The sequence below is a fragment of the Microcaecilia unicolor genome, chromosome 1, assembly GCF_901765095.1.
Source record: "Microcaecilia unicolor chromosome 1, aMicUni1.1, whole genome shotgun sequence".
NCBI classification, from domain to species: domain Eukaryota; kingdom Metazoa; phylum Chordata; class Amphibia; order Gymnophiona; family Siphonopidae; genus Microcaecilia; species Microcaecilia unicolor.
The window spans coordinates 45,131,076-45,158,006 of NC_044031.1; the positions used below are offsets into that span (position 1 = coordinate 45,131,076).

Below are 26,931 nucleotides of genomic sequence, written 5' to 3' on the forward strand. Positions count from 1 at the left end.
GTACCTGGGGCAGTGGAGGGTTAAGTGACTTGCCCAGAGTCACAAGGAGCTGCCTGTGCCTGAAGTGGGAATCGAACTCAGTTCCTCAAGACCACCACCCTAACCACTAGGCCACTCCTCCACTGAGAAAGTCAGCTTCTACGTTGAGGACCCCGGCAATGTGGGCGGCTGAGAGGCAAGACAGGTGCTGCTCCGCCAGACCATAAAGAGGCCGGATTCCCTGGCCAGACGGCTGCTGCGGGTTCCCCCCCCCCCCACCTATTGATATAAGCTACGGTCGTCGCATTGTCGGAGAAGACTCGGACCGCCGTCCCCTTCAGGAACGGGAGAAACGACTTCAGAGCTAGCCGCACCGCCCGAAGCTCCAGAAAACTGATGGTCCAGCGGGACTCCTGTGGTGACCACGTACCCTGAGCTAAATGGCCCCTGAAATGGGCCCCCAGCCCGACAGGCTGGCATCCGTTGTCAGTACCTCCCACTGTAGAATGGGAAAGGACATTCCCTGAGTCAGAGACTGGGGGCAGAGCCACCATCTCATGCTCCGTCTGGCCTCCAACGTCCAAGGCAGTCTGACTTGGTAAGCCTCTGATACCTGAGACCAGCGGGAGAGCAGAGATCTCTGAAGTGGACGCATGTGAGCTCGTGCCCAAGGGACTACCTCCACGGCTGCTGTCATGGACCCTAGAAGCTGGACGTAGTCCTAAACCCGTGGCCTGGCGGCCAACAGAAGGGAACGTACCTGCCTCACCATCTTCACCTGCCGTGGGTTGGTCAGGAAGACCCGAGCCCGCTGGGTATCGAATAGAACACCTCAGTATTCCAGGCACTGAGAGGGGATCAGGCAGCTCTTCTCGAAACTGATCACCCATCCCAAGGACTGAAGCAGCCTGACAACCGTGGAAGTCACTTCCAAGCTGTCCTGGTAGGACGACGCGCGAATTAGCCAGTCGTCCAGGTAAGGGTGCACTCGAACACCCTGCTTCCGAAGGAAGGCTGCCACAACTACCATCACTTTGGAGAAGGTCAGTGGGGCAGTAGCAAGGCCAAATGGGAGCGCCCGAAACTGGAAGTGCTGACTCAATACTGCGAAATGAAGGAACTGCTGATGGAGGCTCCAAATTGGAATATGAAGGTACGCTTCTTTGAGATCGAGAGAGGTGAGAAACTTGCTCTGCCACATGGAGGCAATGACGGACCTGAGGGTTTCCATCTGAAAGTGCGTAACCCGCAGGTACTTGTTGACACTTGAGGTCCAGAATGGGCCGGACCATGCCTCCCTTCTTGGGACCACGAAATAGATGGAGTACCTACCCTGTCCAAGCTTGTTGAGCGGCACGGGCACAATGGCCTGAAGAGACAGTAATGCCTGAACGGTGGACTTGACTTGCGCCTCTCGGATAGAACCTTGACACGCAGACTGTAAGAAGAGAGGAGCGACCAGGCGGCAGAATTCTAACCGGTAACCGTCATGCAGGATGCCCAGCACCCACTCATCTGAGGTGAACGCCTGAAGACGTCCCCCTATCGGACTGAACACGTGGACCAACGCACCATCATTGCGACGTCGGGCAGGAGTACCTGTCCGACCTGACTTGCTGGTCCCCTTCCTGTCCCCCCGAAAGGACTGACAGGGCTGAAACTTAGGCCGTTGCCCAAAGGCCGGGCGACCTGATCTGTATTTCTTACCGTCCTGAAACCGAGGACAAGAGAACCCGGACTGCCGACCAGACCTAGGCCGGTCCTCAGGCAGCCACTGGGGTTTAGTCTCTCCGAGCTCTTTCACCAGATTACTCAAGTCCACGCCAAACAGTAACCTCCCCAAAAGGGCAGCTTGACCAACCAGGCTTTGGGTCGGAGCCACAACTGTCGCCTAGCGGAGACCGCCGACATACCCTTGGCTGAAGCCCTAAGCATGTCGTACACGGCGTCTGCTAGATAAGCAATACCTGCCTTCATTCTAGCTGCCCGCGAGCGAGCCAGCCATTCTTGGCCCCCCGACCTCTGATGCCATTGCAGGCACGGGCCACAAAGGAACTGCAAATCACAGCCTGAAAGCCCAAGGCAGCCACCTCAAAGGCCTGTTTCAGGGCCTGCTCCAATTTCCTATCCTGAAGGTCCTTTAAGGCCACCCCGCCTTCCACAGGCAAGGTCGTCTTCTTGGTGACTACTGTCACCAAAGAACCTACCCTAGGAAAGCCCAACTTTTCCCTTTCCTCCGGAACCAAAGGGTAGAGAAGGGCCTCCCCACTCGCAGACCCGCCTCGGGAGTATTCCACTCTGCAGAGATTAAATCCTGAATATCTAGATGCTTCGGGAACGCCTCAGAGTGACCCCTAAGCCCCCGCATGGGACCAGACTGCTGGGAACCTGAAGAATCCTCCCCAAGTTCAGATATGGAGAGAGCCGATAAGGACTTCAAAATCAACGCACCCAATTCATCTTTCGGAAAAAGCCGGAGCACCCGAGTATCATTCCCGTCTCCTGAGGGGAGCTCCCTCTCCTCTAAAGGCTCCAGGACCGAAGGGCCCCCCGATGAAGCGGACTCCGCGTCTGACCCCAGAGAAACGGGTGAACAACTCTCCAAAGGGTCGTCCAACAGGATAGGCCGAAGTCTCCTGGGAGGAGGAAGGGCTCAGTCCGACTTCCACAACCCCGGAGTAGGCAGAGCAGCGCCCCCCTGCTTCAATAAAAATGCCTGGTGCATTAACAAGACAAATTCAAGGGAAAAAGGCATACCCTGAACAGGTAAGCCCCCTGTTGCAACTGCCCCTTTCTCTGCCACCGGCAGAGCACGTTCCCTGACCGTGGAGGACAAAATGGCCGAAGTTCCCGCCTCCGCCAGAGAGGAGTCGCCAAGAGATCCCCCCTGGGGACCCAGAGCGCTGATCCAGGCCCGTTATCCCCAGAGAAAGGCCACCAGGATCTCCTCCTCCACTCGGGGACACCGGTCTGCACACCGTGCAGCGGCCCAAGGAGGAGTGTCTACCCTCACAGGAGGAGCAGTGCTTCACCACCTCAGTGGGGACAGACATTCTGCCGCACCAAAAAACACCCGGTCAGAGGCCCAACTCACAAGAGCGCACTGCAAGCCCACTAACTTTTTCCCTCTTTTTTTTTTGGCACTAGTGTTTAATAGAAAAAAAGGCGCGCTGCGGGAACTACGCGGCAGTTACCACGGCCCGCTAACAGATCCCCAACTCACCACCTGGATCCTGAAACAGGGTGTGCACCCCCCGAACTCTCCAAGCTCCTCACCTCCCCAGCCAGAACCGACACCGCCGGACTGGACTGATATGGCCAGAAGAAACATCTCTCTTTTTTTTTTTTTTTTGTTGGTTGCTGCACAGACACTGCCACAAGAGACGCTCAGGAGGGAAATAAAGGGAAGAAAGCCTCCAGGCGGGAGCAAGACAGGGACCCAGCATCATTAGGTATGTCTAAATTTCCTCAGGTGTGACTCAACTGGGAACCAGTCACCAACCGGACCAGGAGAAACCAACTGGAACACAGAGAGAAACGAAGTATGTCCATCCACCTGCTGGAGATAGAAGATACTGAGGAACTGGGCGGCTAGAACATGGCTAGGTAGTAGTGCTCAGTTCTGGATTTTCTATCTCCACCTGCTGGTCGATGGACATAACTACCCACTTATCCTGGAATACTGGGATAGAACGTAATGGAATAATATATTCTTAACCAAAATTCCAGACGCTTACTGCAGACTAGGTTTTGGGCTGGAATGGCCTCTGCATATCAAATGTCTAAATCTGTTTTTTGATCCAACTTTGTATCTAATAGAACTGTGTTTAGAAACTGAACTCCCTCAAAAATAAACTAGTTAAAGTATCGAAACAAAACCATAACAGCATTGTATAACAAGCAAGCGATAGTGGTGTTACAGGAAGGACTAAGAGGCAGATGCAGCAACCAAACGTAAAAAAATCTAAATCATTAAAGTCCCTAACGATTTTAAAATAACGAAAAATGCACCAAAAAAAAAAGTCACACATGCTGGAATCGGTATTGAAACGTAGAATGTATCAAAGAATCACAATACACATCGTTAATCGGCCCCCAAATCATGCGCAGAGCAGCCAAGCGTTATGTTAGCTGCTCTGCGCATGCCACAAACAGTCAAATCACAAGCACATGGCAAATTGAATTGACACATAAAAAAATAAAACTAAAAAAAGGATCGGGAGGGGGCAAGGGCGCTCATCAGGAGCGTCCTGTACGGACGGCCTTGCCCCCCCCCCCCCGCCGCTGCTCCCCACTTTCCGCCGCTCCCCCACCCCGAAAAAGCAAAATTGTAGCAGCCCCTGCCCCCCTCCCTTCCTCACTACTCTCAGCTCCGCCTCCCGACATCCTCCGTCTGTGCCCCGCCCCCTTTGGGGGTCGTCGCCGCCATTCCCCTTCTCCATCGGGCCCCCCTCCCTCTTACCGGGCCCGTGCAGCGCCTCTTTCCTCTGTCCGAAGGCGCTGCACGGGCAAGAAGAACGCTGAATCAGCTGATGCCTGCCTTCGCGATGGCGCGTCTTTCTCCTGCTGCGCCCGCCCCTGTCTGACGTCAGTTACTGACGTCAGACAGGGGCGGGCCCAGGAGGAGAAAGACGCTCTATCGCGAAGGCAGGCATCAGCTGATTCAGCGTTCTTCTTGCCCGTGCAGCGCCTTCGGACAGAGGAGAGAGGCGCTGCACGGGCCCGGTAAGAGGGAGGGGGGCCCGATGGAGAAGGGGAATGGCGGCGACGACCCCCAAAGGGGGCGGGGCACAGACGGAGGATGTCGGGAGGCGGAGCTGAGAGTAGTGAGGAAGGGAGGGGGGCAGGGGCTGCTACAATTTTGCTTTTTCGGGGTGGGGGGAGCGGCGGAAAGTGGGGAGCAGCGGCGGGGGGGGGGGGGGGGGGCAAGGCCGTCCGTACAGGACGCTCCTGATGAGCGCCCTTGCCCCCTCCCGATCCTTTTTTTAGTTTTATTTTTTTATGTGTTTTCTGAGGTCCTTTGGACCAATCACAGCGCTTTTAGCTCTGCTAATGCGCTGGGATTGGCTCAAAGTTTGTTTATTTTTTCACTTAACACTTTTTCCTGGCACAGAGCTGTCCTAACGAGAGGTCCAGACCTCTCGTTAGTTTTCCTGCCTTTTTCCTGCGTAAAGGCAATCGGAAAAGGTTAGTGCATGTCGTTTCAATGGGGTTTTCACACTAATTGCTCATCTCCATTCCGTTTTCGTTAGCTGCTACTGTCGTCGGAAAATAGGCTTAAGTGCATGGAAAGGATCGGAAATTCTTCCCCGAGGGCTCATTTAACGATGAAAAACGTTTAGTGCATCTGCCTCTAAATCTGGTCCATCTTACCAGCATTAAGTTAATATTCAGGTTGAGGATCTGATGACTCATGTCCACGCTGTAGGAGTGAGGAAAGTTATCCTGCAGGAAGGTGAATGCTCCGGCTGCACATTGGAAGTGTGTGCAGGAAACTTTCATTCCCTGAGCACATGGGAGAGAGAGAAAGTGATGGGAATAAAACAAGAGACATGAACTGCACAACATATACAGTACTAAAAATTTACTATCCAATTCCATTCCATCACAAACCATCAGGGGGGCGTACAATTAAGTGGATTGCTCAACTTACTAGCATGGTCCTTCTCACCCTTTTCTTGAGCTGCAAAGCCACGTGCATGGGAATAACATTTTTTACACACAAAAACTTCATGTCAATTAACATCTTGAAAACCCCCTCCACAGAAAAAAGAAAAAAAAGCACTTATGGGCACTTTAACATAAATTCCTACGTGATCTATCCACTGAGCCATCCTCATTATACAGATTCACATTTTTCTTTCCTAAGATGTTATGCCTAAAATTTAGGGTTCTCAATTATATGTGTCTGCCTATGCACTAGTATGTATTTGTTATTTAATTAGTTTTTTATTTTATGTTATTATGATGTGCATTGCCTCGAGTTCTTAAACAAACAGTTTCCCAGCTCTTCTTTACCAGAAAAAAAAAAAGGAAAGTGCAGAACCAGGTCATGGGTTAGCAACAGGAGTTGGCTGGAAAATTAAGAAAGGCTGAGGATGTTGGGCCACCGTAACTGAATAGTCCAGTTCAACAACCAACTGGAACACACCCATCAGAACGGCAGGACATCAGCAACACTGGGACCCCAGTGAAAGCGAACGTAACCCCCCCTCCCCCACCAGCATCCAAGGCTGCTCCTTCTCATGCTCCCCAATATATTCCGTTTATAAAGAAAACATGGCAGGGGAGGAGAGGCAATGTGGCCTAAAAGATGAAAAGGGAAAGAAGCTAAAAGGAAGGACGTGGTGAGGTAGGAAGAGGAAGTTAAATGGGTCCAGCCATAAAGCAAAGCTAACGTGTGGATATGATCCACAGGACTAAAGCACAGCACAACCTGCATTAGATATCTGATTTAAGGAACAGCAGAATGCCCACCCTAAGGTCTTGTCCAGCAAGAGAGCAACTGAGGGGACCCAGGAGTCTGTGAACAGCATCATCACAATGGATGGTAATTTTATTAACTTTTTATTTTTAAACCCTGTTTTGTGTGTGTATATACGGATTTTTACAAAAACTACCCCAGGTGTTATGAGCACAAAAGTACGCAGGGTGACAAAAAGCATATATTTTTACAGGACTTTTCTGCAGGCATGTTCTGGGGTGGAGGCAGGATGCAGGCAGACTCATGACATAAAATAAGTGCATGTGTGTATATTTTACTCACTTAACATTTAAATCTGAGGCTAAGAAGGCGTAAAACATGCACAACTTCAATCTATGATTACTACCGAGTTAAGCTGCAGTTACTATCTGTTTACCCTAAGTGTTTTATGAAAGCACTTAAGTGGCCATCAGGCTTATTTTCGAAAGAGAAGGGCGCCCATCTTTCGACACAAATTGGGAGATGGGCGTCCTTCTCACAGGGTCGCCCAAATCAGCATAATCGAAAGTCAATTTTGGGCATCCTCAACTGCTTTCTGTCACAGGGATGACCACAGTTCCCGGGGGCGTGTCAGAAGCATAGCAAAGGCGGGACTGGGGCATGCTTAACACATGGGCGTCCTTGGCCGATAATGGAAAAAAGAAGGGCGTCCCTGACGAACACTTGGATGACTTTATTTGGTCCTTTTTTTTTTTTTACGACCAAGCCACAAAAATGTGCCCTAAATGACCAGATGACCACCAGAGGGAATCGGGGATCACCTCCCCTTACTCACCCAGTGGTCACTAACTCCCTCCCACCCTAAAAAAAAAAAAGTTTAAATATTTTTTTCCAGCCTCTATGCCAGCCTCAAATATCATGACAGCAGTATGCAGGTCCCTGGAGCAGTTTTAGTGGGTACTGCAGTGCACTTCAGGCAGGCAGACCCAGGCCCATCCCTCCCCCACCTGTTACACTTGTGGTGGTAAATGTGAGCCCTTCAAAACGCACCAGAAACCCACTGTACCCACATGTAGGTGCCCCCCTTCACCCCTAAGGGTTATGGTAGTGGTGTACAGTTGTGGGTAGTGGGTTTTGGGGGGGCTTAGCACACAAGGTAAGGGAGCTATGCACCTGGGAGCAATTTCTGAAGTCCACTGCATACCCCACTAGGGTGCCCAGTTGGTGTCCTGGCATGTCAAGGGGACCAGTGCACTACGAATGCTAGCTCCTCCCACGACCAAATGGCTTGGATTTGGTCGTTTATGAGATGGGCGTCCATGGTTTCCATTATCGCCGAAAATCGGGGACGACCATCTCTAAGGTCGACCTAAATGTTGAGATTTGATTGTCCCCGACCGTATTATCGAAACAAAAGAAGGACGCCCATCTTGTTTCGATAATATGGGTTTCTCCACCCCTTCACGGGGAAATCCTGTGAGGACGTCCTCAGGAAAACTTGGGTGCCCCATTCGATTATGCCCCTCCATGTCTCTTTATAAAATAGGCTAAAAGCAGGCACCTACTTGGTCTTCATATATAGGCGACCTGTTATAAAATTATCCTATGGTAATAAAAGTGTGTTGATACCGCTCTACCATGTAGACATATTAGTAAAAGCCCAACATGTTTCGCCAGCAGACTGCCTGAATCAGGGGCACATTTGTATTATAGGGATATGCGATACTCCTTAAAACAGGATATTCAGAGCATAAAGGTTGCTTACATTGGACTCCTCAAGGCCAGTGTGAGTGGCATCTAAAACTGGCCAAAAACGCTAATTATGATGAACATTATCCTTTACATGTCCCTATGATTTTACCCTCTGAGTGGAACAATTTAACACAAATAAACCCAAAAGGCCATGCTGAGATTTTTAAGTGAAAAAAAAAAACCTCTTCTTCCAGAACCCAATCAGCATAAAATAGCAAATTGGCCAAGGGCTCAGTGGATGTGCTCGGGTTTGATTCCTGGTTCAGTTCTTCTGCTCTTCAGATGATCCAAGGCTGAGTATGCTTAGAGAAGCAACTTTTACAGATGTAAGTGGAAAAAGGGAGTCTGTCACCACACAATGGTGACAGCTGGCAGCCAGATATAGGATTCTGGAAAGCCCCTCCTTGCTCATGGCATTCTTCCTTCCAGATAAAAAGGGGTGGGACAAAGACAAAAAAAGGCAACATTTCTACACTCCTACGCAAAAGTAACCTGCAGATTCTGACTACTCAGAAGCGAAATAGAACACATTCACACGGGCCATGAAACGTCAAGTAATTAGTGCAAGAGCCAGCTGGACTTTTCTACATTTACCTCTTCAGAGACTCTCTTGTCCATAGCGCCCAGCATAGAGTGCAACGCACCTGGTGAAAACAGAACAGAAAGAATAAGATCTCCCAGAAATCAATTTTTTTCCTTTAACATCCTATAATAATGCTTCAGTAACCATGGTGCCTTGTGGTTTTACATCACAGCATTACACAGCGCCCTGGCAATGGCTGCTCTGCAGTATCCAGGCCCTATGTACATACTGGACACCAAAGACAGGCTATGCCGACCACTCAGGGGTGAGATTTCTTTATTAGTCAGGGTAAATCAAACCTCTCCTGGTAGGAAAATCAGGGGAATATATACAAGGCTAAGGATGCAGTTACAAGAGCTGTCATGGTACAGAGCAGATGAAAATGTACTTCAAAAATACAAGTGTTATAGAAATAGTCCTGAAGAGACTTCCTGGTATGCTTACACCAGGCATAGTGCCTGGTTCAAACGATTAGCATCTTCCTGTGAGGGCTGTACTGGTAACTGGTAGGATAAAAGGAATTCTTACTAAAGTCATCCAAGTCACACTTCAGGCTGTAAGAGAGTGGGAGAGCTAGCAGAGATTTTTCTTGATGTCAATAAGCTTATCCAGTTCCAGAGGCCTGATAATATGCATAAGCTAAAAACCAGAACTGCAGAATCTTGAAAGTGTTTAGCTACAGTACATGGCTGTAATCACTAAAACAAAGCGTATGGCAGAAGATACAGACTATAAGGTTCATCTAGTCTGCCCAGTTTCATTCCTGGTGCAATGCCATAGACCTCAGACCTTTGTTTTCCCTCACCTTTTTTGCTACCAAGGATCTCCTGTATTTAGTCTATGCTTTCTTGAATTATGTCAGGTTTTCTCCCCACCTCACAGAAAGCCATTCCATGTATCCACTATGCTTTCTATGAAGAAATAGTTCCTGATATTCCTCCAGAGTCTACCTGTGAAAAAGGTTTACTTATTCAGTCAAAAGTATAGATAATACATGTCTCCATCATATTCCCTCTGGTGTGCCTTTCCAGTCAAGACAGAACATGACAAAATATTCTTCCAATCTAGAAGCCAGCCCGAAAAATGCGTAGCCAGAGGCTGAGACCTCTCACCCCCCCCCCCCCCACCACAAGTTAAAAGAGTGGGGGAGAAAAGGATGTCCCCTCAGAGGTCTGCAGAACCTCTTTTAGGGCCTTATTTACTGTTTTCCCATTCTGTTTTCATAGGAAAAGAAAGCTAAATGAGATCAGGTGTTAATATGCCACTGTGTAGTGCTGACGCAAGGATCTCCTTGAGCTGCTCTTTCAGTCTTATGAGACTTGAAATTGTGACAGTAAAGTTCCTCCAATGCATGGCTCAAACTTGAGTGACCCTCCCCCCCTTTTCCAAGTGCTGTCAGCTGCATGCCAGCAATACAGGTGAACTCCTCTTTGGATCACTAACAACTGTAGACAAGTCTCCCCCTGGTCTCTTATCCCCCACCCTTTCGTCCCTCAGCCTCCATCTTATCTATCCCATTCCTGCACCTTGCCCACCCTCAACCTCCTTTCTTTCATCCCTCATTCTTCCTCAGTGTCCCTCTTACCCCTTCAACTTTATGTCCTTTTATCCCACCCACCATGCCCTTCCTTCCTCAGTCTCCTTATTTCCCTTATCTCCTCAAGTCTCCCTTATCAATCCCCCTCTTTCTAGACCTTCCCTCTCATTCCCTCTCAACTTTGGTCTTATCCAGCAGGGTCAACCTTTCTTGCTTTCTCCTTCCCCTACCCAAACAAAGCTAAGGAACAAGTACTCTCCTTGTTACCTTACTGTACTGTGTTGCTGTTACTGAAGGGGGTGATCTACTTCCAGTGTGCACAACTCAGCTCTCCTCTGAGTCATGCAGTACAGAAACCCCCAGACTGGTTTTCCAGTCTCAAATCTTGAGAGACTTGAGACTGAAGTAGTACAAGATTTCCTGCAAAAGTGCAAACCGAGACAAAAAAAAAAACAGCTCATGGTGGCACTAAGTCCCATGATGGCCAGGGCCCAAGCATTGCCTGTGTATAGGTATTCCCAGAGGCATAATTTGTGTTGAGTTGTGAGGTATGTGAATATTCATCTTTAAAAAAAATTCTCCTGTATGTGTCTCCAGACCCAAATAGCACTGAAGGGAAACAAAAGGGTCCTTTTAATAACCTGTGGTAAAAACTGGTCTTAACGAATTTCCTGAGTACTAAGGTCATTTTTACTGAAGAGTAAAAATGGCCTATTTTTTGTATTAATGGTTATATGTTAATATTTCCATCAGTGTACTGCCATTTTAAAAAATTAGCACATGTACACTTACAGCTCACCTTTTCACTACTGCCTTTGGCTCCTAACCGCTACTCATTTGCTCTCCTCCCCTGTTCCTCTTTACCCTGTAATTTCCTTGCCCGTAATGTCTTGTCTGTTTCTGTTACCTAGATTGTAAGCTCTTTGAGCAGGGCCTGTCTCTCTATGTCAAATGTACAGCGCTGCGTGCGTCTGGTAGCGCTATATAAATGCTATTAGTAGTACTGCCACCCATTTTGTAGGCGGTAAGGGCTCACAAGCTATTCCTGCACTAACTAGTTAGCACACGATAATATAGCTGTGCTGATTAGTGCAAGAATGCCCACTCTACACCCCCAGACATGTCCCCTCAAAAAAATTACATTTTCTTTTTTTTTTTAGAAACATGGCAGCAGATAAGAGCCAAATGGCCCATCCAGTCTGCCCATCCTCAGCAAACACTATCTCTTCCTTTCCCTAGGAGATCCCACGTGCTCGTTCCACATTGAGCCTACAAATATGCGGGAAAATGTGGGATACAAATGCAACAAATAAAAGCTTGGAATAAAAGGAGAGGTGCTGTTGTTGGGAGATTTCAACTTGCCTGATGTGAACTGGAACGTCCCCCGTTGGCAGAATTGGAAAGAAGCAGAGAGATCATGGATGCCTGTCAAACTGCTTTGTCAAATGGTGACAAACCCCACAAGCAAAGACGTTGACGCTGGATCTAGTGCTCACAAATGGAGGCAGTGTTTCCAGTGTCTAGGAGGGTACTCACCTAGGCAACAGTGATCATCACACCAGCAAACGTGGAGTGCAGACGCACAAATCTCAAAGTACTGGATTTTCAGACGTGCTGATTTTGATAAAATGGGGGATTACCTGAAGGAGCTGACGGGTAGGAGTAGGCACTGAAGAAGTGGAAGTGCAGTGGTCTAAGCTGAAAAGTTGCTATAAATATGACAACAGATCTTTATACAAGGAAAGTAAACAAAAACAAGAGAAACAGGAAGATTATATACTTCTCCAAACAAGTGGCTGAAAAAAATAAGGGAGTACAGCTCAGGAGACGGACCTTGGGATGATGATGTCTGACGATCTCAAGGTGATGCGACAAGGCAGTGACCACAGCCAGAAGGATGCTAGGCTGCATAGAGAGAGGTATAACCAGCAGAAGAAAGGAGGTGTTGGTACAAGTCGGCGAGGACCCAACTTGGAGTATTGTGTTCCGTTTTAGAGGCCCTATCTTGCTAAGGATGTAAAAGACTTATAACAGTTCAGAGAAAAGCAAAGAATATGGTATGGGGTTTGCGTCGCAAGATATATGACGAGAGACTTGAAGACCTGAACATGTATACCCTGCAGGAAAGGAGAGATAGGGGTGGTATGGTACAGACATTGAAATATTTGAAAGGTATTAATTTACAAATGAACCTCTTCCAGATACAGGAAGGTGGTAGAACTAGAGGAGATGAATTGAGGTTGCAGGGGGGATAACTCACATATCAGGAAATATTTTTTCATGGAGAGAGTGGTAGATACCTGGAATGCCCTCCCGTGGGAGGTGGTGGTGATGAAAATGGTAACGGAATTCAAAAATAAGTGAGATAAACACAAAGGAATCCTGAATAGAAGGCATGGAACCAAACAAGCGTAGTGGTAATTAGATTGGAACACCTGTAATTGGGAAGTAAAGCCAGTGCTGGGCACGCTTCTACAGTTTGTGCCCTGAAAATGGCAAGCACAACTCAAGATCAAATATACATATGTAGTATTACATCATGCCTTATACTATGAGTTTATCTTGTTGGGCAGACAGCATGGACCATACAGGTCTTTATCTGCCATCATCTACTATTCTACTAGGTTCAGAGAATTGGTCCTGGTGTACCACACATCCATTCCTATTAGCATTTGTTTTCTGCAGTCCTATCCCTGGCCTTTCATCCGTGAACACAGAACAGAAATGACTGTTAAGCATAACAACAACTGTTAATCCTTTTCAGCTTCTACATATTCCTCCCCTTCACCCTTGAGTTTCACAATGCCATTTTAGCACTTCCTCTTATCACTTATCTTGGGCAGACTGGATGGACCATACAAGTCTTTATCTGCTCTCCACTGCCCCATGTACAAAATCTTAGATTGTGAGCCTACTAGGGACAGAGAAAATACCTGCATTTAATAAATGTAAACCATTAACCCTACTTATATATCTAAAAAAATGTCTTGTCCTCCCATTTTACTGTATTGACTTAACTATATATTTTATATTCCACCATTTACCTTGCGGTTCTACACGGATCACATTAGTAAGAGACTGGACGTTACCAGGAAGATACATCAAATAGTAACATTTAATCACATTAGACAACTTAGTAAAATGACTTTTTAAAATTCAAAACATATTTTCAAAATAAATATATCTTAATTTGACTTCTGAAATGGGCATAACTCGGAGCTTAAATCAAACAAGTGAGCATCTTTATCCAATCTTTCTGCTTGAAATGAAAAAAAGATCGCTCTATATAAAAGGCACCACCAACGTTCTATGAAGCCTCCAGCCGGAAGTGTGAAGGGGAGAGATATCCGGTTTCCTCATGAGTGTCTGCCCCGCCCTCGCTCTCTCTGTAACACAAACAGTGAAGGAAAACACAGCAAAGCACGAAATCAAATCGCTCTCTCTGTAACAGTGAAGGACTCAGAGGGGGGAGGGGAGAGAGGGCAGAGGGCAGGGACACACACACTCCCACATGCACACAGAAGAAAACCTTGCTAGCCCCCGTTTCATTTGCATCAGAAACAGGGCTTTTTTACTAGTTGTCTAATAATTTCTCTCTCTTCATATTCCTTAATGATAGAAAAGTAAACAAAGTGACAATTCTGGTTATTCTAGACTTCCCTTGAAATACAAAATGATATAAGAAATAAGATGGAGCAACCATAAGGAATCCTTGCATATATGATATGCTATCATTCTTCTTCAAGGAATAGATCAGAGGTAGGGCTATATTTTGAATAGATTGAAGCCTTTTTAACAACTGTTTAGAACAGCCCAAATAAGTAACAGTACAATAGTCCAGAAGACTCAAAACTAATAATTGTACTAGACGAAAGTGTTCCTGTTCGAAGTACTGCTGTACAAGATGAAGATTACGCATAACAAAAATCTTTGAATCATATTAATCTGTGACTCTAAGGATAACTTGGCATCTAAACGCATACCCAAAAATCTAACAGAAGACAAAAATTGGTAATTTGATTTATCATCACACTTTTTTCTTCACCAGAATAACTGATTAGAAAATATTTTTTTTTGCATTTAATACTTTTATGCATTTTTATCCACAGATCCAAGGTAATAATATTATGGATTTAAGTAGACTATACTTTAACTAAAACTAAAGAATCAATGAGAATCAACACAGTTATATTATCTGTATACCTGTAAATACAGATGCCTTGTTTCTCCAATAAATAGCTCAATAAATGTACACAGGCAATAAAAAGTAGCAGGGATAGTGGAGAACCTTGTGGACCACCACATGGGTTTGTCCACCTCTCCAAAAAGTTACCATCAATTTTAACTCTATATGATCAATGTTTTAAAAAAACAGAAAACCAATTATAGACTTGACCAGTAACTCCCGAACTCTCCAAAATATGAAGTGAACTATCGTGATCCACCAGATCGAGGGCAATGGATAAACCAAATTGAAGCACCAGAGCTTTTTTTACCTTCATATAATGATTGATAAATGTTATCCAAAAGAGAGCTAATAACAGTTTTAGTACTAAAATTCAACCTAAATCCAGATTGTAAAAAATGTTGTATATTATGTCGGTCCAAATAATGACAGTTGCAAAGCTACCAACCCCTCCATAAACTTACAAAAGACAGGAACAGAGGCTCTAGGCCTATAGTTGGAGATTAAATGACTAGGTTCTTTATGATTTTTTTCAATATTGGGGTAACTAATTTCTCTCAAATATGAAGGAAAACCCCTCAGCCAGCAATGTCTGCAACCAACAGAGCAGTAAGCTTTTAAAATTGCAGGGCAGTGTTTTCAAAATATATGGAGGACAAGTATCTAATACCCAGTATGAGGTAACATTTTTTATACAAAATACTGACAATACGCCAAGTTATAGGTGCAAATTCCTTCCATATTTTATCAACTGAAGTTAAAGTGGGAGTAAAACCAGGAGGATCCCAATCTAAACTATTATCAAAGTGGCTCCTGATGGAAATTTTAAAATGAAAATATTTAGCCAGTTGAAAGGCAGTAGGTCTCTTAATTTTAGAATTAATTCATGACTCAGTATTAGTGGATCAGTGAGTATTTTAAAAAGAAATTGGATACTAAATTTCTTTTTAAAATACTCACTAGTATACAAAGATTTTCCACTTATTAATTTTGAATAATAGACCCTCCTCTTTAAGAGCGATCTTATATTCTTTATTGGCCATTCTACAATTCATTTTATTATAAACTTGATGGATTTTTAAACCACCACCTTTCCAATTTCCTGCATTTACACTTTAGCTCTAACAACTCTGTGTCAAACCATTTATCAAATCTAACTTTAGTTTTGAGTTTATTTGGCGCCAAATTGCCCAAGATGTCCTCATTAAGTTGTGACCAATCTTTAGTAAAATTTAAGGGATCTACGGTTTTATTGTTCTCAAACTACTACTACTACTATTTAGCATTTCTATAGCGCTACAAGGCATACGCAGCGCTGCACAAACATAGGCCAAAATGCTATATGATCAATAGTATCTCTTGATAAGAATGTCATTCTCCGAGATATATTTTCTTTCAATAAGAGTCTCCACTTAATACTAAATTTGAATCTTTGCTTTCCTGACAGCTTTTCCAGCTTCTCTTAGCTTTTCCAGGTATTTTTGCCTGTCTTCCTCTTTCTTCAATGTCTTGTAATTTATGAAGACTAACCTTTTTTCCCTTATCTTTTCAGCTACTATAATTGAGAACCAAAGCGGCCTTCTTTTCCTCTTACTTTTATGTACTTTTCTAACAAAGGTTTGTCGCCTTTAAAATAACTCCTTTCAGTTTTGCCCACTGCTGTTCTACTTCCTTCAGCTGTTCCTATCCAACTAACTCTTTTTTTGAGATCTTCCCCCATCTTGACAAAGTTAGTTCTTTTGAAGTCTAGAACCTTCAATCTTGAATAAGCTTTCTCCTCCTGTGTCTTGATAATGAACCACACCATTCGGTGATCACTAGATGCCAAATGATCACCCATCGTAACATCAGAAACACTCTCCCCATTTGTAAGCACCAGGTCCAGAATAGCTCCATCTCACGTGTGTTCCATTACCAACTGCTAGAACAATTCTTCCTGTAGAGAATCCAAAATCTCCTTGCTTCTAGATGACCCCGTAAGCAGGGATGCCCCAATCAATGTCTGACATATTAAAATCATCTATTAGTAGTACTTTCATAGCTATCTTGGGAATGTCTTCAATTAAATCTCTATTTCTTCTGACTGTGAAGGAAGCCTGTATATCACACCAATGTAAATAGATTTTCTGTTCCCTTTTTCCAGATTATTAATAATAATAAAACTTTATTTCTAACCCGCTATATCTGAAACATTCTAAGCGGGGAACCAAAAATACATACAAAATAAGATATCTCACAGATATAAGATATAAGATATAATAAGATATAACTCCTTACCCCATATGTCATGCAATTCTGTCACTTTAATATTATTTTTAACATATAATGCCACTCCTCCACCCTTTTTTCCTACCCTGTCCTTCCTGAATAGATTATAGCCAGGTAAAAACTATATCCCAGTCATGGTTCTCCGTGAATCATGTCTCCATGACTGCCACTAAATCCAAGTCTATTCTATTTGAGTCTTGTATACCGACTGTTGTTCCTAAAGGAAAAGGTCTAAACAATAAAGAGAGAAATTACAAAACCACAGTATTAATGTATGATAGCTCACTAATACTAAATCATGAATCTACCATTACAACCTCTAGATCTAGAGATTTGTTTACCATATTAGGGGCATTGGTATACAAAAAGCTCTCCAGATATTTTTTTCTCATTTTTATAAAAGTATTTGATGTCTTACAATTCTGAGGGTTATTAATGACTTTGGGGCTTTTCTCACCCATCCTCATCAAATTTAGTTTAAAGCCCTTTTAATACATTAGCCAGTCTGTTACGGAAGACACTTTGTCCCTTCTTTGATAGATAAACACCATGTCTGCCGAGAAGCTCTTGGAAAATCAACCCATGGTCTAGGAAACCGAAGTGCTCACATTGGCACCATCCACGTAGTCACACATTCGGCTCCAGGATGCAAGCTTCCCTCATTTGGCCTTTACTCTCAATACCTAACTACTTCACACTCTGTCCCACAGCCATAAAGTCATGTTTGATACGTTCAATAGGATACCTAGCAGTATTATTTGTGCCAACGTGAATTAGTAACATTGGAAAATGGTCAGTAGGCTTGATGAGTCTTGGCAAACTTTCTGCTACATCTTGAATATTGACACCAGGCAGACACAGCACATCTCCCTGGACATCATGTCTGGTCAGCAGATGGGTGCCTCTGAACCCCTCAGAAAAGAATCGCCAACCACCACTTCCTTTCGCTTCTTATTGGCCACTGATTCAGCAGCTTTGAGATTTTTGAGCTTATTTTTTCTCATGTTCTTGCGATATTTTCAGCTCTTCTACCTCTAGAGCTGCAAACTGGTTCTTCAGTTCAACAGGAGTTGGGGGGGGGGGGGGGGGGGGGGGGGATTGATTCTGCAGATCTGGTGATGTGTCCAGCTGTCCTCTTTGTGCACATCTCCTTTCCCTTTGCTGGAGATCCCTGATGCCTCAAGATGCATTTCCAGGACAGATTTCTGGTGGTCACAGATGCTTCTTAGTCTTGCACTTCGTTCATAAGGGATTCGATGTGCATACATCTAGCACACGAAACTAGTCCCTTGTCTTGGATCAAGTATCCAGTCTGGACAGAGTGTGCACATTTGGTTCTTACCATAAAGATGCCCGAGTGCATCCCTCAGTACACTATTTTAAGCTGTATTAAATGCGCACTAGCACCTAATACAGCCCCAAACTCCATTAACGAAGAGTGTGGGGAAAGGTGATTACTAGAAAAAGACTAGAGCAATGCTTTCCAAACATCTTTCAGCTGCGATAAGTGTTAAAAATTCACACAACACCAGCTCTCGCTCTAGGTTAACTAGTCGACAATGCTGCTGCAGACCCCGTCTTCAGTTGAGCCCATGCAGGCTGACATCAATGTTATTTCTTTTTTGCAGTCATGGTGGTGACTCCCCTATGAAGATTTTGGACTAGAGGAAAGAATAGCAATAAAACAAGAGAGCTAAAAATTTCTATGCCATAATTTGAACAGTCTGAAGGAATAGCTTACCGAGGTTATACAAAATGCAAGCTTGCTCGTACTTGATGTCTGCGTGGGTGACTGTCTTTCCAGAAAAGATTTCTGTCCTGTTAAGAAAGAAGCTTGCGATTATGGAAAGCTCCAAAACAAATCCCTCACACCTGACTACCGAGGCAATGAATGCACAAGCCTGTAAAACGCAACTTGGATGGCTCCTGATTGCTATGTAAACTTACAGTAGCTGTAACTATAATTCTAATTCTACGTTAAATCCTGACTTCCATGTACTTGGAATTTCATTCTACTAAATATTTTTTTTTTTTTGGGGGGGGGGGGGGGGGGGTATTAAGTATAGCAGACTGACAATGTTCAACAGTTACTAAGGAAAGCATGTTATAAAAAAAAAAAAAACAAGGGGTGGGGAAGTTGATGTTTATTCCACACTTGATATATCGCCTTTCTGTAGAAACAGTCAAAGCAGTTTACATATTTACTATTTTTGCAGGTACTTTTTGTCCCTAATGAGCTCACAATCTAAGGTTATTTGTATTGGGGGCAATGGAGGGTTAAGTGACTTGCCCAGTGTCACAAGTAGCTGCAGTGAGAATCAAACCCAGTTCCCCAAAATCTCAACCCACTGCACTAATCATTAAGCTACTCCTCACATACCAGCCCATCTCCCTAAGGAGTTGTGTTTTGCTCAAGCTAAACACAGACTAAAGTGGTCCTGCCCAGCAGTAGCTGGTGGGAAGTGGTGGCCTGAGAAAACTAAAAAGTCATGAGATAGGAGGCAATGTCCTTCTGTGGATCAGGAATTGGTTATTGGACAGAAAAAAGGGGGCAGGGTTAAATGGCCATTTTTCTCAATGGAGGAGGGTGAATAGTGGAGTGCCACAAGGATCTGTACTGGGACCGGTGCTATTTAACATATTTATAAATGATCTGGAAATTGGAATGATAAGTAAGGTGATTAAATTTGCACATGAACACTACAGATGACACAAAACTATTCAAAGTTGTCAAAACACATGTGGATTGTGAAAAACTGCAGGAAGACCTTAGGAAACAGGAAGTGTGGTAATCCAACTGGCAGATAAAATTGAAAGTAGACAAATGCAAACTGATGCACATTGAGAAGAATAATCCAAAATCATAGTTACCTGATGCTAGAATTCACCTTATGAGTTAGCACTCAAGAAAAGGATCTAGGTGTCATTGTAGACAATACGCTGAAATCTTCTGCCTACTGTGCGGTGGTGGCCAAAAAAGCAAACAGGATACTAGGAATTATTAGCAAAGGGATGCAAAATAAGACCAAGAATATTATAATGCCTCTGTATCGCTCCATGGTGTGACCTCACCTTGAGTACTGCATTCAATTCTGGTCGCCATATCTCAAAAAATATATAGTAGAAATAGAAAAAGGTTCAAAGTGATAAAGGGGATGGAACTGCTCACAAATGAGAAAAGGCTACAGAGGTTAGGGCTCTTCAGCTTGCAAAAGAGATGGCTGAGGGGTGATATGATTGAGGTCTACAAAATCCTGAATGGTGCAGAACAGGTAAAAGTGAATCAATTTTTCACTCTTTCAAAAAGTAGAGAGACCAGGGGACACTCAATCAAATCACATGGAAATACTTTTAAAACAAATAGGAGGAAACATTTTTTCACTCAAAGAATAGTTAAGCTCTGAACTTGCTGCTGGAGGATGTGGTAATAGCAGTTTGCATATCTGGGTTTAAAAGAAGGTTTGAACAAGTTCCTGAAGGAAAAGTCCACAGTATGTTACCGAGATGGACATAGCTTGCCCTGGGAATGGTAGCATGGAATGTTGCTACTAATTGGGTTTCTGCCTGGTACTTGTGACCAGGATTGGCCCCTGTTGGAAGAAGAATATTGGGCTAGACGGACCACTGGTCTGACCTAGTATGGTTATTCTTATGAGGATAGATACCCCTAATATGTCCAATATGCAATCCAGATACCAACACATTTTCCATGTCTTTTGGGAATGCCCCAAAGTTCAAATTTTTTGGAAATCCATGCTTAGGTATATGGAACATTTGTTAACTTCAATTCCTTTTTCAGGAGCAGGTCTTTTTACATAGATATGAGGATTTTAGTATGCAGAGCAAGGGCAACTGTGGGTAAAAATATTATTTTGGGAGTTTGGATGAGTGGAGATCCTCTTCTATTTGGAACTGGTGCAATAGGTTGCATAACTTAATGCCAATGGAATGTAATGAAGTCAAAATGTCTTATAAACGTAGAAACTTTCTATCGGTATGGGACAACTATATACAATCTAAAGCACCCAAGAATCGAAGTTTGGTTTTAAATTCATTATTAATTTGAGAACATGAGGTTTTGGTAAGGAAGGCATAGACATTTTCTGTTAGGCTTTCAAAAACATGGCTTAAAGTACTTATTTTTAAGTTTGCTTTTTATTTGCTAGGTTCGCATTTGATAGAGGGGATTTAGTTGGGAAGAGTTAGGGGGAAAAGAAAGGTATTTTTCTTTTAAAGGACTAGTTGTCTGCTTTATTATATTAGTTTCTAAATTATCATTGTACTGACTGCTGGTTGGTTGATTGTTTTTTGTATTGGGTACCATTCTTTCAATAACAGCTTGTTACCAAATTGTCCACAGTATATGCAAACTTTCCATGAAAATTTATGCACATAAATTTGGAAATCCAAAAGTATGTGCATAAGTCCAAATACTGCCCCAGATCCAACCCTGGGAACACCTTTGCTCATCAAAGGTAAAAGAATGTGAAAAATACCATTACACACAACCCTATACTTGTATATACTGTGGACAATTTGGTAACAAGCTGTTTTCACACGCAAAACTTGTTTTATGCAAATAAAATGACTTTTAAGAACTATATCCAATCTTAACATCTTGTTTAGAGGTTAATCCACAACAGGAAACATTGGGGGGGGGGGCGTTCAAGCAGTCTCTAAGGTACTCATAGTCTGTCCAATCAAAAAAGAAATTCTGAAACTGATTTTCTGTGGTCAAATTCTTGAAATTGCTTTTGTTTAAATGAATGCGATATACCGCCTTTCAAAGAAAATCAAGGCAGTTCACATATAAATGAAATTTTAAATAACCGAATGAATATGCTGCTTTTAATGATGTTTGAGTAATAATTTGTTCTCGGCACCATCTGGCCTCATATTGGCAAAAAATTTGATAATCACTGGACTAAATGTTTCTGGAAATATCTATAAACTTCCTTCATCACGATAGGGAAGTATTCTGCTGACCTCATTCATGTAAAGCAGCCACCTTGTCCGCCGTTTGCTGTTCTCTCTAAAGTCAGCAGAGAAACGAATGATGTCCAAATGCTTATAGCACATACATTAAGTACAAAGCACTACCATACTTGGGCAAGTCACTTAACCCTCAATTGCCTCAGGTATAAAAATTAGATTGTGAGCCCTCCTGGGACAGAGAAATATTCAGTCTACCTGACTGTAACTCACCTTGAGCTACTAATGAAAAAGGTGTGAGCAAAATCTAATTAAATACATAAAATACTGGGACAGACTGAAGGACCATTAAGCCCAGTGTCTTGTTTCCAACAGTGGCCAATCCACAGGTCACAAGTACCTGGCAAGATCCCAAAAAGACGGATTTTATGCTGCTTATCCCAGGAATAAGCAGTGGATTCTCTCCAGTAAAGCTTCATTATGGATTAAGGACTTTTCTTTCAGGAGCTCTTCCAAACCTTTTTAAAACCCTGCTAAGCTAACTGCTTTTACCACATTCTCTGTCAATGAATTTCAGAGATTAATTACACACTGAGTGAAGAAATATTTTCTCCAATTTCCTTGAAATTTACTACTCAGTAGGTTCATTGCGTGCCCTCTAGTCCTAGTATTTCTGGAAAGAATAAACAGCTCACGTCTACACATTCCACTTCGCTCAGTATTTACAGAACTCGATCACATCTCCACTCAGTCTCTTCTCCAAGCTGAAGAGCCCTAGCTCATAAGTAAGTAATCACAAACCCTTTTTCATTTTTGTTACCCTTCTCTGTACCTTTTCTAATTCTGCTACATCTTTTTTGCGATGCGGTGACAAAAAATTGCACACAATATTCGACATGCAGTCGCACCATGGAGTGATACAAAGGCATAATAATATTCCTAGTTTTGTTTCCCATTCCTTTCCTAATAATTCCAAGGATTCTATTCACATTCTTAGCCACTGATGCACACTGAGTAGAGAGATTCAAAACACATCTTCAGTAATGACACCTACTGACTTTTTCTGGACAGTGACTCTTACTCCTGAATTCTATAAAAGTTGTAAAAAATTGCGCACACAAATTTGTACATGCAATTTAACTGAATGAGCCAAACAACGCAGTAGATGGCTATAGTTTGCATTCCTCTTTCCCACATGCATCACTCTGTACTTGCTCACATTAAACGTCATCTGACATGTGGATGCCCAGTCTCCCAAGGTCCTCTTGTAATTTTTCACAATCCTCTTCTGATTTAACAACTTTGAATAATCAGCAAATTTAATTACCTCACTTGTTATTCCCATTTCCAGATCATTTATAAATATGTTTTTTAAAAAACCTTAAAAAAAAAAAAAAACACGGTCCCTGCACAGACCCCTATTTACCCTTCTCCATTGAGATTACTGGCCATTTAAAACTATTCTGTCTTCTACCTTTTAACCAATTTTCAATCCACAATAGGACACCACCTCCTATCCCATGACTTTCTATTTATTTATTTTAAAAATTTATAACCTGCACTATCTAAAATGATTCTAGGGGTACAAATAAAACGTAATTATAAAACATACAATAAATTTAAAAAAAATACGACATCAACAATCAACTGTTCTGCCACATAAACTAATCATACTGCTATTTTCATACAAAAAAAAGTTTAAAAGCCATCAAGTGCCTGTTAAAATAAAGTTTTAAGAGATACATACTTCAGGCTTGCAGGCAACATATTTCATAATTAAGGACCTACAATATAAAAAATAGATTTCCTCCAATTTAACTAGATGAAAGAAGGGGGGTCATCCAGGCATTCATGAGTTATTCATGAGGTACTTTTTTTTAAATAACTTCTGAAAATCTATATACAATATCAGCTGGATCACCTTTATCCACATGTTTAGTCATCCCTTCAAAGAAATGTAGTAAATTGGTGAGGCAAGATTTCCTTTGGCTAAATCCATGTTGGATTTGTTCCATTAATCCATGCTTATGCTCAGTAAGACCTATGTTTACTAAGCAGCACGATGGGCACGTTAGTGTTTTTAACGCGTGTAAATGGTTTACATGCGTTAAACGCTAATGCGCCCATAAAACTATATAGGATCGTTAACGTTTAACGCGCCTTAAATTTACAGGCATGTTAAAAATGCTAATGCACCTTAGTAAACATATCCCTAATTTTGTTCTTTATAATGGTAAAGACCATTTTACCCAGCACTGATATCAGGCTCACCTGTCTATAATTTCCCAGATCATCTCTGGAACCTCTTTAAAAATTGCCATTACATTGGTCACCTTCCAATCTTCTGGTACCACACTTGATTTTAAAGATAAATTACATATTACTAATAATAAAACTGCAAGTTCAGCTTTTAGTTCATCCAGTCGAGGTGACTTGTTACTCTTTAGTTTGTCAAACTGCTTCATTGTGTCTTCCACGTTTACAGAATTTCAGTTCCTCTGACCACCACTAATTACCATTTCTGGCATGGGTATCTCCCTCATAACTTCCTCAGTGAAGACCGAAGCAAAGAATTCATTCAGTCCAGGGGGTGGATAAAGACAGTCCTTGAGGGGCACAATCTGGCCCTGTTTTCAAGATTTTTACAATGAATATGCAAGGACTGTGGTTGCCCACCCCTAAATTAGTCTCTCCACTATGGCCTTGTCTTCTTGACTGCCCCTTTAACCCCTCGATCATCTAGTGGTCCAACTAATTCTTTTATTGGTTTCTTGCTTCTAATGTACCTAAAAAAATGTATTATGTGTTTTTGCCTACAAACTTTTCAAAGGTTCTCTTGGCCTTCCTTATTAGTGCTTTGCATTTGACTTGTCATTCCTTATGCTGTTTTCTATTATCTACAGTCAGATCCTTCTTCCATTTTTTGAAGGATGTTCTTTGAGCTTAATAGCCTCCTTCACCTCACTTTTTAACCATGCCGGTTGTTGTTTGGCGTTCCTTCTGCCTTTTTTAATATGTGGAATATATCTGGTCTGGGCTTCTTCCAGGATGGTATTTTTGAACAACATCCATGCCTGATGTAAATTTTTGACCTTTGAAGCTGCTCCTCTGTTCTGACGTCAAGAAACACAAGCTTCCTGCATCCAGTTCTGCAGTGATCTTCTGTCCCAGCCTTAGCAAGTCCCCATATTACCCTGACCTTCAGTGCAGCAAGCTGCCACTAAGTAAACACTACAGTATTTCTTCTTTCCCCCTCCCCCCATAAGCCAGTAACTATGATCTGTGAATCAGCTGTGGCCCTTGCAGAATGTCTTTCTGGCACTCCATACTCTTCCTGTCCCCAGAGTAAGTTTTTTTTCCCCCATCCACTCCATCATACCTCTTTCAACCTGCTGTGAGCAAGCCAGTCTCAGTGGTCCTTCCCTCTCTGTCTCTCCCTAATGAGTTCTAATACTTCTTCTGGGAGAGTGGCCAAAGCATTCAGAATAAGGGGAAAAAAAGACAAATGCAGCCACTGCCTCCAAAGACTGGGACCAAACATGAATCTGCTCAACCACCTCCAATCCACACAATCACAGCTCAGCCCCAGCTCACATCTGTCATAGGCCAGGCACTGCCTTTCTCTACTCTTGGTGATTCTAGGCTGAGAATACTCTTGTTTCCCCGTGGAGGGGCGGAGATAGTTCCAGTGTCCACTGCAGGTGTTAGTCACATAGGAGGGAGAGCACTGGAGGGTTCTCACTGATTTGGGTGGAGAAAACTTGTGTCCCTGCTGTGTAGGTGTCTCCTCAGGGGCATTTCCCTTTAAGTGAGCTGTGCTTCCTTTCGCCTGTAGGGTGGGGGGAGAGACGGGAGCGCTTGGGCTGAAATCAGCAGCCATGTTTCTGTCAGCCACATATTGCAGGGGTTGGACAGAAGACCTGCCAGAAGCGGAGCTGGTGCCCCACAGGTGACCAGTATGTAGGTGTGTTCTCACAGTGGAGGCTGGAGCCACTGCAGTTTTGCTTAATTTAGGAAGTGGCTCTGGTGCTGTTTGGTCAGCAGTGCATTTGTGATCGAGTGTCTGCTCTATCCCCCTAGTCCTTCATGCTTTATCCATTGGCCCAATCTCTCAGAGGCCTAATGGCACTCTGGAAGAGCCTTGGAGACAGAAGCATACTTGCTGTTCGGGATGAAGGTCCCACCAATACCTCAGAGAGGCCCCCTGAGTTCACACTAGCCTGCGTGCATTCCATGGTCTATGTTTTGTCTATTATGCTTCCATTTATTTTTAAAAAAAAAGTGTGTTAAGTCCTCTTTTGCCCGGGGGGGGGGGGGGGGGGGGGGGAGGCATCCAATTGATATCAGAGTGGAAAATACAGCACATGCCTAGAACACCATATAACAAATTTTCAGGCTACAGAAGGCAGTTCAGGGGATTTCATCAAGAGGTGTCACCACATTACTCTGTTTGTTCCTGCTGATACCTGTACTGTATCTTAAGTGGTGCAGTTTGATGCCACCAAACGCCAGAGCACTCTATCAACACAGTGACATCCCCCAAATGCAATTGGTCCTCATTTATAATTATTCTGAAAGAATTTCTAACCATGAAAAGCATGCTGGGAGTTGAGTCAGTTCTCAGAAGGTGTTCTGTAGATATCTCTCCCCTTCCCCACAACACTGGAAAACCAAGTGACTTACCAGGTAATAGGGACAGCTGCCTCATTCTCTGATCCCATAGGGATTCGAGAGTGCAGGTAATGAAGCTGACCAAAATACTTCCGGAGAATACTGCATCCTTCAAAGTCTCGAGGAACGTTCACCGCACTCTAAGAGAGTGAAGAAAGAAAAACAAGAGCTGCCACATCAGAAGTTTAGGAACCACCCATCCATTCACCAACAGGAGGTACTGAAGTCTCCTTTTCTAGTCAACAGGATTAAGTGTGATGCACACAGTATTCAGAGTTCTCATTAGAGAGCAACATGGGCCCACAGACTCCCCAAACAGTCATTAAAAGAAAGCTTTACTCTCTTGGTACTGGAAAATATTTGAAAAGTGCATACTGTAAAAACTAATATTAGGTGTCTCAGTAGATCGATTCACTGCCAAGTCATTAGTTTTGAAATTCTCTTAGCTGCTTTTACTAGCCTTTCCCTGAACTCATGGGAGCAAACAGGTTTGGACTATGTTCAAATGAGAGCACATGAAGCAGGAGCAGACTGGTTTGTACAATGTCCATATACGCCAAACCTCATAGAAAAACACAGGTAAGATAATGTCTTCAGGT

The 26,931-nt window shown here is 43.4% G+C and overlaps 1 protein-coding gene across 1 annotated transcript in view; it reads right to left on the minus strand.

Annotated features, from left to right (window-relative positions):
- The window catches only part of PTPN23 (protein tyrosine phosphatase non-receptor type 23), a 157,639-nt gene that overhangs the window by 111,133 nt on the left and 19,575 nt on the right, over positions 1 to 26,931 (minus strand). Inside the window, exons 3-6 of the mRNA XM_030196672.1 lie at positions 26,345 to 26,472; positions 18,471 to 18,547; positions 8,750 to 8,799; positions 5,353 to 5,484 (exon numbers count right to left, since the gene is read on the minus strand). Of these exons, the coding sequence (XP_030052532.1) occupies positions 5,353 to 5,484; positions 8,750 to 8,799; positions 18,471 to 18,547; positions 26,345 to 26,472 (387 nt within the window). The remainder of the gene's footprint in view (positions 1 to 5,352; positions 5,485 to 8,749; positions 8,800 to 18,470; positions 18,548 to 26,344; positions 26,473 to 26,931) is intronic.